This window comes from Copadichromis virginalis, linkage group LG1, assembly GCF_057382275.1.
Source record: "Copadichromis virginalis isolate Kocher_CV1m ecotype Utaka linkage group LG1, C_Virginalis_male_GT1.1, whole genome shotgun sequence".
NCBI classification, from domain to species: Eukaryota; Metazoa; Chordata; class Actinopteri; order Cichliformes; family Cichlidae; genus Copadichromis; species Copadichromis virginalis.
In genome coordinates this window covers 19,848,154-19,867,074 of record NC_140618.1, presented here as the reverse complement: position 1 = coordinate 19,867,074, position 18,921 = coordinate 19,848,154, and the positions used below count along the sequence as shown (strand labels likewise).

Genomic DNA, 18,921 nt, shown 5'->3' with positions numbered 1-18,921 from the left:
CTCAGGGAGTAACGCCAAATACTTCCGGTAAGTGCTGATTCTAAGATTTCATAATAAAAAGGCTTCATTAATACTTTTAGTACTAATACTACTACTTACAATGATAACAATATTAATATTAACAATACTCGAAAATTTAATAGAAATAAATTACGGGGTGCAGATGATTGCCTTTATATTTACAAAGTTTCAGCATTTAGACAGTAAATGAACCGAAAGAACAAAACCCAGTGTGGATAGTAACCAAAATTAAACTCAACTGAAAAATAAATAAACACTAAATAAAATATAATAGAATATAAAATTGCACTCCAAGATCCTGCAAAGGTTTCAAGGTATTGTGAAAAAAATCACATTCAGTGTAGCTTCAGTTTGTAAGTGATATTATGATTGCTGATGGTTTACGCTCACTGATAGGTTATCTTGCTTGTGTTCATCACAGCTATATCATATCATATCATATCATATCAGATCTTAATGACCGCATAGTACCATATTATCCCAACATCACACCACCCTCTAAGACTACAGGATTATTTGTGGTTTCTAGAGGTTCTAGAGAGTCTCTGCAGTTTTAATATTAGACTCAAAACATTTGTTTCAACAAAGCTTATAGATGATAAGGAAAAGGCCTGGATAAGATGACTCTGATCCATCACTTATTCATGCTGCAATATGCTCAGACTGCTGTAAAACTTCAAGTAATACACTGTGGTGTACTGAGGACTTCTTCTCCAATCACGTCTTCCCTCCTCTAGTCTGTGTTTTTTCTTGTCTCTCTATGCTCTCTTTTCTTTTATCTTTCTTCCTTTATCTTTTCAATCCCCCACTACTGGTCATGGTGGATGGTTGAACCTCACTGAGCCTGGTTCTGCTGGAGGTTTCTTTCAGTTAAAAAGGAGTTTTTCTTTCCTACCATCGCAAAGTGCTTGTTCATATTAGGTTGTTCAATTGTTGGGGTTTATTTCTAGAATACTGTAAGGTCTTTACGTTACAGTACAAACTGCTTTGAAACAACTATCATATTGAATTGGTGCTAAATAAATAAACCTAAATTCAATTTAACAGCACTAAATATTCAGCTTTTAATTACATGAAAATTCTCCAATTGTCTCGTGGTCATGTCTTAAAGAAATGCACGGAAGAATATGTTACCTATAATTATAGATTGCAGAGCAAGTTAAGAACTCGAGGCATTTATTCTGAAATCTGTGAATGCCTCGGCGGAAATGCTAAAAATAATGTTATGAACTTACAAGTATGAGCGCATGCGCGGTGTGTGTTCTCACTTCAGGTTGGACGTGAATCGCAATTTTTTTTTCTTTTTCTTTTTGAAAGTTAAATAAAAATAAACGTTTTATTTTAAGCACATTTTTGTTGTTTTTTATGAACCTTGGTGATTTAAGCTGTATAAATACAGTCAAAACAGTGAAATAAACAGCAGCAACTACATGCAATCAACCCCATGTGCCTTTTAAATGAGTAATGCCTTCGACAGTGCAGGACAATACCCAAACTAGTGGGCGTGGCACAATACAGGTGAGGGAAGAAGGTAATCTCAAACAGGAAGCCGTGACAGGTGAATTATCTTCTGGCAGTATCTGAAGGTATGAAACACAGGCATTATATATTTGTATCATTCACAAACGCGCAACTAATTAAGCTAACGTGAATTTGCAACAGGGACGAACTTTACAACAGGGAGGACGTTGCGAATGAGCAACTTGGAAGAACGCTCTGTTTTCTCATGTTGAGATAAGATATCATGAAACGGATAAAAATCATAATTCACAGACGTTTACAGTGCCTCAAGTTATCACCAGCTTTTGATAAGCTGCTTCATTAATGAAGAAACTTCTACCTCATCGAGACATTTTTTTAAGTTATCCCCCATGCTGCTTTATTGCTTGCAGTGCGTCGTGGATAAAAGCCAACTACCCACTTTGTTTATGACAGGCTGTAAAATAAACAAGATACAGGTCTATAATTGTATTATGTTGGCACAGGAAGATGCCAGAGAGGGGAAGACGCGATCAGAGTGGTGACGGCAAAAGCGGGGATAAGCGCTACACGCACAATCGAGACTACTCTGGGTATGACGCCGAGGAGAGGGGCACTGCAGGTGACAGGAGGGCCGGAGAAAACAGACAGAGGGATATGACAACTGCCTCTCACAGACATGAAGGAACCTCAAGACGGTAAATGTAGTTCTAAACATGGTCTGCATTCACTAAACCTTCATAAAGCCCGAAGATCATATTTAACTCTGCAATGTTTTGACCTAAAATTACATAAACCTGTAGCAAAATAAATTATTTAAAAACATTTTACTTTCCTTACAGGCCCAGAGAGACTTCAGGGGATCTCTCTGAGATGGAGTATTACGAACCACAACCGAAGCCAGCGCTTTACAATTTCAGATACATATTAACCAGCAGAGGCAAGTATATTTGGTTTTAATTTCTTCTGTGAAACATTACATGCAAGCTACAATTTTTTTGAAATATCCCTAAAATGCATTCAGGGATGTAAATTATATGATAACGAGAGGATAGTGCAAAAATTTGAAAATATAGCACAATAGTAAATTATTTTTAAATGCTGCATTGGAACAGTTAGTATTTATTTATTTATTCTGTTGTTTAATGTAATGTGAAAATAAGTTTCTTTAAACAATTATTTTAAGGCAAAAGTCAAAATCCCCAATTTGAAAATATCTTTTTCTTAAAAAGCCATAAATCTTTGTCTCCAGGTATCTGCCAGCTTGCAGAGGTGTTTGTGAACCTGCTTATCATAATCTGTGCCGGGGTGCCTTACAGCAACAATGGGGGTTACCGTGACCTGGCCAGCCTCGGTGGATTATACACTTATTACTACGGTGGTGCCAGTGCCTTCACTGGAGCCGATGCAAAGAGAGTGCAGGAGCTAGACCGGCTCTTCCATGAGCTTAAGCGGCCTCCGTACATCTTCACCATGGCGGCTGGTGGAATTTTAATGATCTACGCTTTTGCCATGCTGGGCCTGGGGATTTTCAGAGTCCCTTTCCGGTGTCCTCCTGTGCTGCTGGTTGAGGCTGTGCTGAGTTTCCTGATCGGTCTGGGGTACATCCCAGGAATTGCCATCTATTTTATCAAGCTGAAGGAAACCTATGACAACCCCATCTGTAAGGAGAGGGAGCAGATGTACAAGAGCAAAGGGCACCAAGGGTTTGATTGCAAGTATAATGGTGCAGACATTGCAGAGGGACTGTTTGGGGTCTTGGGGGTGGTTGTTTTCATCTTTGGTGCAGTGTTAGCTATCAGAGCTTTCAGGTCAGTGCGGGAGCTGAAAAAGCAAAGAACAAACCAGGATGATAATTTTTAAGCTGCCTTTCCTTTTTTTATTCACAAGTGAACAAAAGTAGGAGTGAGAAAAAAAAATCACTTTGACAAGACTTTTTTTTCTTGTCACTCTCATTAGGTGTTACTTGTATATAAGCTGTTTTATACATTTTTATGCCTTGATAGTGTTTTATACACACCTAATCTTTTTTATTCTTTATACCTGTTTACCACATCTTTCATATTTTCTATGATGTTGTAGTTATAATAAACTACCAAAATAGTATAATATTACATGGTCATCTGTCATTGCATTTATCTGTGAAAGAGATGGCTGAAACAGGCTGAACTGACTTCCTGAAAACAAATGTCTTTGACATTTTAAAAGGAAATGGAGTTGAGTGTCTCATGGTTTCTTGTTATAGTTTTAAAGCTTTTCTGATGGCTTTGGGTTTTTTTTTTTCCCTTTTCTTTTAACTTAATGTGTTGATTTAAAACACACACACACACACACACATAAGTCTGAGAAAGACACACACTCTGTTCTTCTTATAGCACTCACAAGAGATATACTTATTTTTAATTAAAATTTATTCTCAGAATTTGTCAACCACTTTACCTGAGCTTAGGATAACTCATAACTCTGAGCTTCACCAACAGATGGGATCTACTGTGATTAGGAATTTACAAAGTTAAAACATTACATATAATTCCACAGCAGCGGTCACTGTTTCTTCTCATTTATTTTCTTGATCTGAGTATTGAACAGGACAACACATCAGCGATAACCGCATAACCTGCCCTTTTGGGCATGGATTAAGGGGTGAGATTACATATAAAAAATGCAAGGATGCTAATAATTCTAAGAATGTAAGAAATTTTAAAGTGATTTTGTTTTTTATTGGGTTGAAATAAACACCCTGAACTGGATACGTGGAAGACGATGGATGGATGGGTTGATATAACCGTTAATAATGATAAGTAAAGTTGACACTGGACAAAAACAAAAAAATTCACAGTAAAAAGTTTTATTGCTACTTGGCTTAAAGTTAAAAACAAAACAAAAACCAGCCTGTCTGCTGAAAACTAATGATAGCAGCATTTAAAATAAAATAACCACCTTCCACTCTCAGTGTTCAAGAATATACAATTCTTTCTGACAAACCACAAAAGTGCCCATTGTTAGTCCTTTTCCTAAATAATTAATCTTCTTAATGATTCTTAAAAAAAACTAAATTTGTAGCAGTAATCTGCATGCTCGAATAAAAACCTAAAAATATCGGATATGCTCCCTTTTGTACAAATAAATCACATTTTGTATGTATTCTATGTTTTTTTCCCTGTAGCCTTATATTTAGAGCATGCTTTCAACAATAAATACAGTTATAGTACCATCAATAGTACCATAATGGGTGACAGATTTCTTTATAAGCCCAATGACTTTAAATTCTGTAGCAAAAAAGGGAAATATTAATTTGCATGAAAAAAAAAGTACAAAAATAAACATCACTTTCTTGGCATTCAGGAAAAGAAATATTCAAGCATTTCTTGAAAACAATATGCATAAAGGAATAGTGAGATTAAACAATGGCTACTTTGGTCACATTTTAAACAAATGGAGCATCTCTGATCGGTTTCATTCACCATATTCACACAGAATTACAGTCGATCCATTGTTTCACACAGACATGCATACACTTACAGCACGTGTGCGCTAAAGCTTTTATCTACACACAAACACAGACATTTTGCAACACAGATGCACAGGGAGCTTGTTATGATGTGCAAAGAGAAATTATACCGAATAGTTAACAAAAGAAGAAGGTTAAAATAAAAACACTGAAATTGCAGCCTAACAAATGCACTTACCCTCTACTTTGTGTACAAATGCATTTAACTGCATGAGTATTGAGCTCGCGAGCCCCTTCCACTAAAGAATTAAAGGGAATATTTTAAGCCAATGCAATGTACCCCTCCATCTTCCCTCTGTGCATACAATCTGCTTATGTACATGCACACTGATTACCGATGGATCATTATCCAAATGTACTTCTATTTTGTGAGTATATTATACCGGACAGAGGGTGAATACATGGTATCAACCAAAAGACAGACTGAACGCATGAATGTACAACAACGGTACAAATGTTATAAAGCAAAAGGAGCCAGTTAGTTTAAAGAGCACTAAATATAGCAATGCAGTACAGTCCCAGCCTGACATGGCAGCTGGGGGCAAACTCATAAAACCACACTGCCAAAGTGCCAAAGGGACATAAAAAAAAAGCAACACAATGCAAATTACAAACACAACCTCCACAAACATTATACACACACACCAGCCAATATTCATTATCAGACATATTGAAACATGAGTCGTATAGTTAAAGGTGATGGGAAATTGACGCTCTGATATACAGGTATATATGTACACTTTGCATATTTTACAAGGGATTTTACCACTGTGGGATATGAAACCTTATAGAAAGTTCAGTTTCTCCTCTCCAGACTTCATTAACATTTCAGATATGTATCAGTAACATTCACAATCATAGGCTAGCTTAGCTCTCCACGTGGCATTTACACCTGCAGTGCCCGTCAGTGTTCCACTGCCAGTAATCCAGATGTGTGGCACTATGTGTGGGCTCCAATTGTGGAGGTCTAGGCACAGACAGAACCACAGAGTCCAATGTGTTTGGCATGTCAGACCCAGCAAGGACTGATCAATAAAGTGACAGGAATAAAATGATTATCTTTATCACAAAACTGGATTTGCTTTTTGTAATTTTAGATATTTTAAAAAAAAGCATTTGGGAGTTAAAATTAGTTCTTGAATTCTGAAAAAGCAGAATACGGACAGTACCGATGCATCTAAATATGATCTCAGACTCCTACATGTGGATAATAACTGTATGTCCTGATTTTCATTAACTTATATTTACACAGAGTAAAAGCAATGCAGGAAGATAGTGTTAGTTTATGTAGTTTTGTGGTGTTAATTTAAAAATATTTAAATATAAGTTAAGATAGTAACAAAACTCTAAGTGGTGACAAACAAAAATACTTTGAATGAAAAAAATATCTTTGTGATGTTAATAAGACTTAAAAATATTGTAAATTAACTTTATTGTCAGTGTCGTCATAGACAAAAGATGATGCACTTGGCTGAGGGAAGCCACAATAACCTCAGAACACTATGCTAAAAAATAAATTATATAATAAAATTAAATATACATAACTCTGGATATTACTATTATATTCTATGTACAAGGTGCTTTTGACAGTGTATATTCTTTTCAGGAGATAAAACAAGGAGGAATTCATACCCACACAGCATTTAAGGCATCATCACTGACTTCTCACTCGTTCACATGGAGCCAAAGACCTCATTCACAGACAGAACATCAACGGAAATAAACAAAAAGCTCCTCGCTTCAAAATACTGAGTAGTGTTACATTAAGGCTAAAAGAGAACACTGAAAGGTCTGAATGTACAACGGCTGTGTAGTTCCTTCCAACATGTAGTGGCAACCAGAAAAAATAAAAATCTATTGTAGTAATCACTGACAAGAGCAATTACCCAACTTTGGCCTTCTCTTAGCCACAGCAGCTCTGCAGAGTTGCTTCCTCTTTTGGCACAATGCGGGGAGGTTCAGGACTGGACAATGTGAGGTTTCCAAGGCTGCAGAACATATAACTGACAGTTTAAACAATAATGTATTTTTTCTGTCATATATATGACAATAGAGTTGACTATATATTTAAAAAACATGAATGATGTGCACTGCTGAAGCATTGAGTTAGACCCCCTTTTGCATTCAGAACTGCCTTAATTCTTCATAGCATAGACTCAGCAAGGTGCTTGAAACATTCCTCAGAGATCTTGCTCCACGTTAGCATGATAGCATCATACAGTAGCTGCAGATTTGTCAAGCGCACATGATGTGAACCTCCTGTTCACCACATCCCAAAGCTGCTCCATTAGATTGAGATCTGGTGACTGTGGAGGCCATTTGAGTAAAGTAACTCATTGACATGTTCAAGAAACCAGTTTGAAGGAATTGACGTTATCTTTCTGAAAGCAGCCATCAGAAGATTCGTACAATGTACTCATAAAGGGTTGGACATGGTCAGCAACAAGACTCAGGTAGACTGTGGTGTTTAAACAAATCTCCATGGGTATTAACTATGAAGAAATAATACCTCCCACACCCTTACACCACCAGCAGTAGACTTAACTGTTTATGCGAGGTAGGATGAACCCATCCTTTCATGCCATTTACATCAAATTCTGACACTCCCACTTGAATGTTGCCACAGAAATCAAGACTCATCAAACAAGGCAACGTTTTCCCTTCTTTTGTTGTGCATGTTTGGGGAGCTAACACAACTTGTTCTTAGCTCACAGTAATGTCACCCAAGGTGGATCTTCTTAAAGGTTCAATGTGTCATGCAGTCAGAGGTGCTCTTCTTCATATGTTGGTTGTAATCTGTGGTTATTTGGGGTACTGCTGTTTACCTATAAGCTCAAAGAAGTCTGCCCATTCTCACCTAACCTCTGACATCAACAAGGAATTTTTCCACAGAGAACTGCCACTCACTGGATATTTTCTCTTTTTCAGACCATTCTCTATAAACTTTAAAGGTGGCTGTCTGGGAAAATCTCAAATCAGCAGTTTCTGGAATATTCGTACCATCCCGTCTGGCACCAACAGCAACACTGCATTTAAAGTCACTGAAATGACCTTTCTTCCCCGATTCTGATGCTCGCTTTAAACTTAAGCAGGTCGTCTTGATGAGGTCTACACATCTAAATGCTTTGAGTTGCTGCCATGTGATTGGCTAGTTAGATATTTTTGTTAATGAACAGCTGAATAGGTGTACCTAACAAAGTGTCCAGTGGTTGTACTTATTCTTAATGGAAGGGACTGAAATAGTGCATTCTTATTTGGGCACCTTTTACTGCTGCGACACTCATAATATTTGTACATTAACTGTGTGTAGCCGCAACTAAAGTAGCCATATGATTACAAAGGCGTGTGGACATAAATGTGCCCAAGTAAAAAGCTACATCAAGCTCTTCCTTTTGTGATATGTCATCAATACACAGGCAGCAAATCTCAATGTTTTTATGTTTTTAGTAAAACATACAGGTGCTGTAACTTGTTCCTTCACCAAGTCAATTTATTCTACCGAGAAAGCTAATTAAATGATATGCCAATGCTTTTAATGTAGTTTTTCAGATAACACAGTGATAAGGCAGTCCTTCCTGCATTTTGTTTTTGTCAGTTGCACACATATCTATGGTGTATAATAGATGACTGAAAAAAATGCAAGAGAATAGGGTTTCAGTTCTCTTAAGGGTCTAAACACCACACGCCAAACCTCACCTGGATGTATGTGTAGTGCATTATAGAGGTAAGATTTAAAACATTTTGCAAAGTAAAAACATCAATAATGAAATCTGCCTCAAGGGACAGGATGGACTGATGGTGTCAAATTTTAAAAAGCAGAAGCAGAAGCAGCCTCCAAAATTCAGATATACTAAAATGTAAGTACCAGAGGGGATATTTTCACACATGCAGTACAAATCCTGATTTTATATCTCTTGGCCTTACAATATGTAATACTTCAGTTTTGTGTCTTAGCTCATTTGTCCAGTCCACTATCCAGTGACCATAAAACTGACTAAATTCAAATGAATCTTTTATCTTCCTATGAATGTTTTAAGGAGCTCATTCTATAATGCACTGTCACAGAATATACTGCAGTAACAGTTGTTAACCTCTACTAATTGCCTCTTGCTTTAGAACTAAATGACTTTGATATTGCATTGCTCTACATAGAAAAAATATTCAGTCTTAATGTCAGCAGTGTAAGCACATCACATCGGCCACCCGCTAGATGTGAGTTTGTACTTTACTATGTAGGAGTGATAGACAATTCTTTATATATGGTGTGGAAATGCTAACGATAAAAAACAGACACAATGAAAATGCAGTTGTGTTGTTTTCAGATCTGTGTGTATTATAAGCATTTAGACTCTCTGATTTCCTTCGTAAGCCACAGGTGGAGGAGGAGGAGGAGAGCCGAAGCTGTGCCAGTCCCGGTCTCTTAGAGACACTATCCATCCTGCAAATTCAACTATCAAACTCACGTCTCTGAAACACAGCCAGGATGTAGGGAGCTCTAGGCTGTGTCTTCTGTAGTAGGCACTTTTTCATGTTTCCGTCATAGTACTTCCCTCCAGGATCTGAGAGACAACGGAGCTCCTGGAGAAAAGATCTGACATGATCTCTTGCACACCCTCCAGATTGCTTTGCTTTCCAAGTAAAGGGAAATGCTGCTGACGAGTTCAAACACTCGAGGTATCCAATTTCAGGTCAGGCTTGTTCTTTGTCTAATACAGCCAGCTTTCTGTTTCACAATGTTCTGTTACAAACTGAAATCTTTTTTTTTTTTGCCTTTGTTCTCTCAGATACTCAGACCGTACACTTTTTTTGACCTCACGTTAAAAGGCATTATTTAGTGACCATTAAGATGCCACAGGTTTGTCTCGTTCTCACAAAGTATCTGAATGGCAACTTTCACTGGACTTTCCCTCGTGTATGAGAAAACTCTTCTGTCCCAGAATGGCACAATCACAGAAATCCTCCCCCTTAGAGGGCGGTATCATAAACCTCCTGTTGGAGGATAGGAGTCGGGCCTGGACCTGGAACCAGGCTGGGTGGAAATGCTGGGGGGTGTGGATGATCCCACACCGGATCTTTTAAGGAGGAGGGTGTGGTTGGTGCAGAGGGGCCTGAGACTAGAGGGCTCTGGCCTCGTAGCTGCTCCCTGACTTCCTGCTCCAGACTAGGAGGCACAATCAGCTGGTCCTCTGGGTCCTGCTGTGCTGGAGCTGTGAAATAGCCAGACTTTTTCTTGGGAGCCTCTAGGGCAACCTCAATTAGGTTGTGACTGTCTTCAGGGGCTACCACAGAACCATTGGACAACTTCTTCCCAAACAGGCTGGATGTGGAGGGAGATTTCTTAAGGTCAGCAATCTCTCTCCCACATACAGCAAGCAAGCAGCCGTTTGTAGCAGAAACCACCACGCTGTTCTGTCTGCGCATTTTACCACCGGGATGGTCAAAGCCTCGTTTTTCAAAGTCCAAGTCTTTGGAGCTCTCATGGGGCCCCGACCGCAGCTGAAAAGCACAACAGTGAATGTCTACTTCCACTTCTAATTTGCTGCCATTGGAGATGACACCCTCGAGTGGAGCTTCATCATCACTGTCCAAGCCATTGTCCGACTGGTTACTTGAGAATGTGGTGCTGGACGGCTGCTGCTGGAATAGACCTGGGTGGGGTCCGGTCCCACCTGAGCCTGGCACCATGATGCCGCACAGTGTGGTAGCGGGGTGTAGGCTACAGCGTCTCTCTGGGCGGGTCACAGTGCCAGAGGACGGGTGTTCATCTGAAGCGGTGGACCCCGCTTCGCTGCCGATCTCTGAAGCTGATGTCTCACTGCTGAACTCAGTGACAATGCCACTGCTGGAGGAGAGGTTGGTGGCTGGGTCGCTAGGGCCCGGGATCACAGGCGCAGGAACAGGAGCAGGAGCAGGGCCCCGTGGCTCGGTGGTGGTGACCGGCGGCTCACATGTGCAGCTGTCCTCACCAATGTGCAGGGACACCACGACAGCGCCGATGTTGTCCTTGCAACCGTAACTTTGGGCAAGTGAACACAACTTCTTAGCAGCAGCACGGGGATCCCGGACAGCCTGCACGGTGCAAACAGCCTCCTGGTAGGAAACTCGCTCAAACAGGGCTCGATTCCCCAGGATCAAGAACTCATCCTGGGAACAAAGCGGCTCAGTGTGCACCCAGGGCTTTGGAAGCACCCAGGGAGACAGATAAGAGCAGCCCAACAGGCGAGAGCAGCATGTCACTCCACTCACTTTGTTATCCTACAAAACAGAAGCGCCATTAGAACTGCAGCAGAGCGTATAGCCTCATAATGTTTACACAGTGGAATATGACAGAGCATATTAACACTAGATTAGAGGCTATGTGCAATTGCTCCCATTTAACAGCTGAAAACCAACATAGGCATTACCTCTGTAATAATGGCTTTACTGACTTTAACCCGCTCCATTTCCTCAGTGCAGTTCTCCAAACTGTAAACCTTAGAGAGAGGTACAGGTTGTCCATTTCGGCACAGCACGGCTTGGCAGGTACCCACATTGGCCACAGTAAGGCTAAAGGATGCTCCTGGATCTGAAGTCTCATGGTGGATGTAACACAGCAGGCCAGATGCACCCAGCTTCTGACCGGCCATACCAAGTTTCCTGCGCCCCCACCAATCGGCAAACGACAAAAACAAACTCTTACAGTCAGTGAATGCAAGTAAAAGCCAGGTATTGATAATGAAAAACAGTTACACAGAACAACATGTTACCTGTGTGAGGTGAGGAAAGTGTTGCACATATACACACTGTCAACACTAGAGTGCTGCAGCTCCTCGCACAGCACGTCTCCCATAGTGCACTGCAACAGGCGAGGCACTTCCTCGTTGCGGTCTCCGTCAAAGATACCATAGCATGCTTCCACGCTGTCTCTGAAGTGGTCTACAGCCAGCACAGACACACACAACCTGTCCCCAACAAAAGACGCACAATAATAGATTTAGCACATCCATCCACAAAACTTCGCCACGCTGTGTAAAATGTACAGCGCTCAGCATATTTATCACAACACCACTGATAAATCTATGGCAATGAATGAACAGTGTTTGTAATTACCAACATTATTTATTGTTTCTGTAAAAGTTAATCTGTCACTATGTGTTTCTTAAATATGACAGGCGGTCTAAGAAATGATCAAGTACTGAGAATAAAAACAAAGTGTAAAATATTTAAACTGTGCATTTAAATGAGAAGACATTATGTTCAATGTAGAGACTGAGAAATTAACCAGCGGCCTTCAGTTGCCACTGCATTAGAAAATTGCACTGCGTGGGCTTATGGCAGTGCAGTGAAAACAAGGAATCGATGAAAACTGCATCCACACAAAAACAATGTGAAACTCAACAGTGGAAAGAAACAGATGTGCATATTTTAAGATCAAGAAACTGTGCTGTTGCTTGGCTGGGCCCAAACTCTTAAGATGGGCTGAGGCAACAGTGTTATAGTTTCACTGTATGAAAGGTAAATAAATTATAAGCCAACACTATATGAATTATTGTTAAAAATAAATGATTCCAGCAACAGGTAATGATAAAATTGATATTAAAAAAAAAGACAACCCTATAACACAGTTATAGAAGAAAAACACAAAACAGAGAAGATCTGTACACACTTGTTCCTTTGCCCGCTCATTTCAGAGTAGCCATGCTTCCAAGGACTGGAGGCGCTCAGAGAGTCTCCTGCTGTTGTGGTAGATTTCTGGTCTAATTTCAGGGTGGTGATGTGGCTAAAAATAAAAGAGAAAAAAAGAAATACACTAGAGTGCACTGTACACCTTTATTGTGTGCCCCTATGTGACAAGAAGTTCAGTATTGGGTGCTGCGCCTCACCTGAAGAGATTGAGGGTTTTGTGTTCCAGCATCAGGCTGCTGTTGCCTGTCAGGTCCAGCTCTTGTAAAGTGGCAGGCAGGGAATCGGGCAGCTGGATCTCAGTGAGCTCATTGCAGCTTAGATCGACAAGCTAAAGAGATGCAAAACCAGGTGAGCCGAAACACGCTTAAAGTTGATCATGTGACACAAAGAAAACTGCAACGGGCCTGACCTTGATCTCAGGGAGGTTGAGGATCTCTGGAAAGACGCTGATGTGGTTCGAGTGTGCTATGAGGGTGTGCAGTCTCTTACAGCTGGACACAGTGGAGGGTATTGTTTTTAGATTGTTGCCGCTTAAATTTAGCTCCTCCAGCAGTTCCAGCTTACTTAGCTTACTAAAGACACAAACATGAAACAATAACAGCTGGGCTGAAACGGGAAAAACTTACATTGAATTTATAATGCAAGTAATGCTTCAGTAATTATTCTTAATAATAACTTCTTTAACTGCACAGTAACCCTAAAGAAGCACCACACATTTTGTTGATCCTCATAAAGTATTTTGTGGGTGCTTAAAAGGGTTCAATTTGCACCTTGGTTTAAACTAATAGTTAAGACACACAGAAGGCAGGAGAACTCACCTGGCAGGGAATGAGAATAACTGGTTGTAGGCAATGTGGAGGATCCGCAGGTTCTGGTGTCCGATCAGCAGAGCGCCACAATTCTCGCTCAGGTTGTTCTCCGTCAGGTAGAGCTCCTGGAGTGTGCTGAGGCTCTCCTCTGATTGGCTGCTCGGTGGAATGCTTTCCAAGGCATTGGCTGACACGTTTAAGTATTTCAGGCTGTAAGAGAAGACAAACAGAAAAACAATTAACACAACAGCTCAAGTAATCAGCAGTGCATCTGAGGAACGCACCCACCCATTCAAATCCCGTTTACCGCAGCTGATGTTCAAGCTAAAAGGTTTTGAAGACTGTTGATGGCTGATAAACGGTATCAGTAACATCGCATGATTCTCATATTGAATATACTTGACAGAGTATATTTCAGTGAAAGTGAAGCGAGCTCAGTCTGCTGGTGTTTGGGAGGCCGGGTGCAAATTGAATTTGATTACGACACATTTTCACCCTGTTTGCGATGAAACATGTTTAACTGCAAATTAAATAATATTCCAGGTGGCCTCAGCTTCTGCAGCGAAATGAAGACGACTGAGGCGTCTGAAATCTGCATTTAAAGAATTATAGAGATTTTAGGAGCTTCCATATTTTCTAACATAAAAAGCCTTCTTCTAATTTATTCTTGCGGGTGGAGCATTGATTTGCATTTCATTGACCCTGCGCATTAAAGTGGGCCAGTAATATGAGCTCCAGTGGTTGTTATGTAATTGGTGTCAAGTCATTTTCTGTGTTTATCATGTACTGTAAAGTAATAAAACTTGTCCCTCTGACCCAGTGAGGAGTGAATCTCATCACGCTGTTGTTATAAACCAGCCTCAGACATTACTGGCGTGCACTGACAGCTCTCCAGCTCATACACACCACGATAAAGTTTACAGCTTATTTGGAGGTCTGGCTTTTTTTATGTTTAACATAGTTAAATAAAAAATTAAATGGAGTTGTGTTCAGTTAGTTACTGAGAAACCTAATTAAACTATATACACTGTTTAAAATGCTTTTAATTACAAATGAGTAACATCCGTGAGGTTAAGGTTGTCTCCATAGGAGAAAATCGTCTTGGATCTGGAGACTACTGCATCAAAACCCTTTACCTTCTTAATGAGCACGTGCTCAGAGTACAACAAATGGGATGGATAAGCTAAAATGTGACTCTTTTTGACCTGGTTGCGTATTTCTGGATATTCTGGGTCACTAAGTAGTTGGAGAAAAAACCCATAAAAGGTACGATGGCTTACAAGGAGTTGTTCTATACATTTGGGCCACCTCTGTTACTTTGTTATCGTTTTTGCTTAGCTCTCTGATTTGAATTTGCACTACCTCTCTTCAATTTTCAGTGCTGCTTTCATTCTGAACTTTTACAAAAATAAAATACTGGAGGCTGCCAGTGCTACCTGTCAGCCTCCTAGTAGATTATTATGCTATAAATTAGAAAATCCTTGGTAATTTCAGAAAGTTTACCTGAACTTGTGTGACATTTTAAGCAGACACACCTATGGCATGAATTTCAAAATTCTAAGTCGCCTCGTTCTCGAGTTATGGCATGGACAAACTTGGGTGTCCGCACCGCCTGCCCGGGAGGGTGGTGACAATACCCCATTGGTCATTTATGGCTAAGGGATAAAAACATAACTTTATACGCTAAAGTTTGTTTACCAGCAATCAAATTTCTATCATTCTACCAAACCTGAAGAAACACCTACAGCCTACAGAGTAATTTCTTTATTGCCCAGTTCATAACATTTAATAAAGCAATAAAGAAAGATTAGGCCATCTTCTCCTTTATTTCCCAAGGGACGGCCACAGCAGATCGTCAGTTTGATCTGTTACAGATTTTACACTGGATGCCCTTCAAAACACACCCCTCCCATTAATCCAGGCTTGGGACCAGTACCAGGAGTCCAGTAGTTTGTGATCCCCTGAGGCTCTGGTCCCATAACAGGGATCTTTTTTGTGTAAGTCAAATATGTTAGCCACTACACCATGGTATCAAAAATTAAGTAAGTAATAAGTAAGTAGCTAAGTAATAAAAAAAGATCATTAAATTTAATAAGTTACATTACAGTACATGTTTTGAATAAACGGTTACATTACATTGCATTTTTCAGATGGGTAGCTAGTATTCTGTAACCTATTTTATTTGGAATAAAAATAACCCTCCTAACATCGCTCTCAGGAAACACATAATGCACAAAGTAGTCACTCCCATTACATCTCGGCAATAGAGACAGTAAAGTGCATTAGACCATTTGAACTGCTAATGGGTGTTAAAAGATTTACCACACAGGAAACAGGAGAGAAAATGAATCTCCAGTTATGGTGTGGAATGCTCCACTGATCTTGACCACAATCTCTTCCTATAATCTCCACTTCATTCCCAAAACAATGAGCTGTAGTACAATGACTGTCCACTGCAACACAACAGGGAAGTCACTGCCAATAAAAGTTTCGAAGCAGGCGAGCCAGCTGATAAAGGACACAAATGATAACACGAAAAAGTCAAAAAGGCCACTGAAAAAAGAAGGAGAGAGTACAGCGATTCAGACTTACTTTAAGGCCTTCAGAAACAGACTCTCTGGAAGCTCAGCTAGCATGTTGTGCTGGAGGTCCAGGGCTTCCAGAGGGACATGGTCAAGGAGTTCAGGCACTCTTTGCAAGCGATTGTATCCCGTCAGCAGCTTCCTCAAACTCAAGCTGTTAAGCAGTCTGCTGGAGGCCAGAAGACACATCACAGAGCAAGATCAGGACAAGAAAAAGCACTTATGAAACTTTGCGGGTGGTGGGTAGCCCTCACCAATCTATCAGTGACCTACTGACCTACAGTTTACCTGCCCATACAAACTAGCACAATAGCTTTTCCCCCAGATACCAGCAACAAAGTTATGAGTGCGTACAAAAGACAGGGGAGCAGCATCCAGTTTTCAAAAGTCTTTTCTGATTCATTCACTGTTGTCTGATACAAATACTAGAGCCTGGCAGTGAATGAGGGTACTCTGAGCCAGGCACTATAAGATGGCCACGTTTTAATGTTGCAGCCAAAACACACAGACACAAGAAAACCTCACACCACATTTTCACTACTGTAAAAAATGGTCTTTATCTGCACCAGCTGGCATTCATGCGAGTAGTTAGAAAGAATGTTTAAAATCATATCTCATTATTAAGGATTTTAGGCAGCTGTTTATTAAACGACAGGCGGAATAAATTCAATTTGTGCAAAAATGTTTAAAAAAGGTTCATAACCTGGAAGGAAGCTCCGACAGGAGGTTACGTGTAATGTCCAGCATCTCAATTTTTCTGCAGTCACACACCCAGTCTGGAAGATACTCCAAGAGGTTCCTGTCTCAACACACACACACACACAGAAACACACACACGAACTGAGCAGTTGGTCAGGCCAAACCGATATTCTCCAGGGCTATTTAGCCCTGCAAATGATCTGTACTTTAACAAAAACAATTAGCGCGTGCAGTTGGGGATAGATGTTTGGTAGAAAGAAATTGTGCAGATGTTTCTCACACTGGCAAAAACACAAGACAGCTTATTTAACCACTGGCCTATTTCAAAGTTTGAAAGGTTCGTGACCTTAAAAGAGATTTCTCAGATTTGCGCATCTTTTACTCATTTATCTGTCCAGCTATTATTTAATCCCTACAGGCAAAGTGACTCTAACAGCTGAAAGGATGAGAATATGCTGCAAAGGGGCTTCAGCTGCCTTTGCCGACATGATAAAAAATAAACCAAAGCGATGATTACAATTCCTCCAAGTCCCATAAATTTTCCATAAATATTGTAACTCCAAATCCTTTAACAGTTATATAAGTACACAGAATATGTTTGGAGGTTGTTGGGTGATAATGATCTATTTCAGTATTCATGTTGATTTACAACCACATAAACACTGAGCAGAATTAGATTAATGAGCACAAAGACAAAGATACTATTTTTAGACATCAGCGTCTCTGTAGCCACTTCTTATTCCCAGCCAGAACTCACTGTGATAGGTCCATGTGCGTCAGCTGGTTAGGGACTGGATAGATGTTGACTGTTGTAAGGCCTGTAGGCAGATAAAGGCAGCAATCATCAACCAAACATCTGGACCATTCCTACGTGCACTTACATGATGCATGTAACAGTGGAGGGAAGGGCAGGAACATACAGACAAATAGCCAGTGATGCATTAATAGCAGCTACTTGACGCTCTATTTGACTCACGGTTGCTGCTGGCATGAAGCATGCGCAGTGTGAAACCGCTGAGTGTGAGTGTCCCCAGCTGGTTGCGTTGGCAGTGCAGAGTCTCCAGGTTGCACACAGAGCCGAGGTCTAGCGATTCTAAGCAGTTGTCCCGCAAGTCCAGCTGGGTCACCTGGCTCACTACCTCTAGATTCTCACTTTTCACCCACCGCAATCCATTCAGCCTATATTTAACAGAGAGAACAGAGCACAGAAAAAAGGATTTTGTATGCAAGCGGCATGATTTTTAGGGCTGTCCCAAATCAGTTTATCTTTTAAAATATCATATCACAACCTTTGATGCCGGTAATACGTTTAAAAACACCTTCCTCACATAGTGAAACGAAAAGGAAATACATTCTGATTTCAGGAGTGCACGGTACATCACTGTACTCAGATACATGCTCTTTAGTAGCTCATCCATCTTTCATGAGAGCTGCCAGCATAAATTCACCACAGCTGCACCTTGGTCCTTATAAATATAGCCTGCACACCACAACTTAACTCACAAGGTTGAGAAATTATCTTGCTGTGGTTGGAGGAATGGTTGCCAGCTTAATCTTCGCACCACAAGAAAAATTAGCATGTTTTTTTATCCCAGTTTACCAGCCATGGAGGTCCCCTTGAGCAAGACACCCCACTTGTACGGTGCAGAGTTCTTTCTCACTGTGCTGCCTTGTATAATCATCCCTCTGTTTTCATATAGTTGTGTTTTTCTCTTTGCCCTTTGTCAGTCTCTTGTGCCTTATATCTTTCCATATTCTTTTTATTTATTTTTTTATTCCTCTGGACTTTGTGTTTTCATGTTTTTGATTTTGGTCAATAAAGGCTCATTTTGTTTTCTGCCTCGTCAGGCTCTGAATCTTGCAGTCAGGTCCTCTCTTTGCCGTCCCTCCATATGACATATTGTTTATTTGTGAACTGCTTAGAGGCTGGCATATACAGAGTGGAACAATGTCAGGATAATCAATTCAGGACACTGTCAGAAGTTTCCCTTACTCAGTCAAAAGAGCTTGCAAAGACTACGATGACCTGGATGACTGAGAACCTTCACAGACATATTTTCCCTTACTCACATACTACAGTATATCACACAGCAGGAGATAGTTTACTTCAAATGCATCCTGCTGGAAATGAACTGCGCTTCCAGGATAGAGCACG

At 40.3% G+C, this 18,921-nt stretch overlaps 2 protein-coding genes across 3 annotated transcripts in view; one reads left to right on the top strand and one right to left on the bottom strand.

The window, feature by feature from the left end:
* The first annotated feature begins 1,968 nt into the window (after positions 1–1,968).
* On the top strand, positions 1,969–3,720 carry marveld3 (MARVEL domain containing 3). Its single transcript, XM_085453619.1, has 3 exons — positions 1,969–2,198; positions 2,343–2,440; positions 2,753–3,720. The coding sequence occupies exons 1-3, from the start codon at positions 2,011–2,013 to the stop codon at positions 3,361–3,363; spliced, it is 897 nt and encodes a 298-aa protein (XP_085309745.1). The 5' UTR covers positions 1,969–2,010; the 3' UTR covers positions 3,364–3,720.
* A 612-nt stretch (positions 3,721–4,332) lies between these two features.
* phlpp2 (PH domain and leucine rich repeat protein phosphatase 2) overlaps positions 4,333–18,921 on the bottom strand; it is a 38,825-nt gene continuing 24,236 nt past the window's right edge. For both annotated transcript variants that reach the window (XM_085453609.1, XM_085453601.1), the window contains 11 exons: positions 17,743–17,945; positions 17,524–17,584; positions 16,771–16,866; positions 16,078–16,233; positions 13,495–13,695; positions 13,086–13,248; positions 12,874–13,004; positions 12,657–12,770; positions 11,758–11,952; positions 11,416–11,647; positions 4,333–11,266 (listed from right to left, as the gene is read on the bottom strand). In XM_085453609.1, coding sequence (XP_085309735.1) covers positions 9,977–11,266; positions 11,416–11,647; positions 11,758–11,952; positions 12,657–12,770; positions 12,874–13,004; positions 13,086–13,248; positions 13,495–13,695; positions 16,078–16,233; positions 16,771–16,866; positions 17,524–17,584; positions 17,743–17,945 — 2,842 coding nt within the window. In that variant the 3' untranslated portion in view covers positions 4,333–9,976. The remainder of the gene's footprint in view (positions 11,267–11,415; positions 11,648–11,757; positions 11,953–12,656; positions 12,771–12,873; positions 13,005–13,085; positions 13,249–13,494; positions 13,696–16,077; positions 16,234–16,770; positions 16,867–17,523; positions 17,585–17,742; positions 17,946–18,921) is intronic.

Excerpts from the sequence above, each read along its gene's own strand:
- marveld3 (XM_085453619.1), top strand. The coding sequence starts at position 2,011 with ATGCCAGAGAGGGGAAGACGCGATCAGAGTGGTGACGGCAAAAGCGGG. Across the intron at positions 2,199-2,342 it reads CATGAAGGAACCTCAAGACG|GCCCAGAGAGACTTCAGGGG; the intron begins GTAAATGTAGTT and ends CTTTCCTTACAG. Across the intron at positions 2,441-2,752 it reads ATACATATTAACCAGCAGAG|GTATCTGCCAGCTTGCAGAG; the intron begins GCAAGTATATTT and ends CTTTGTCTCCAG.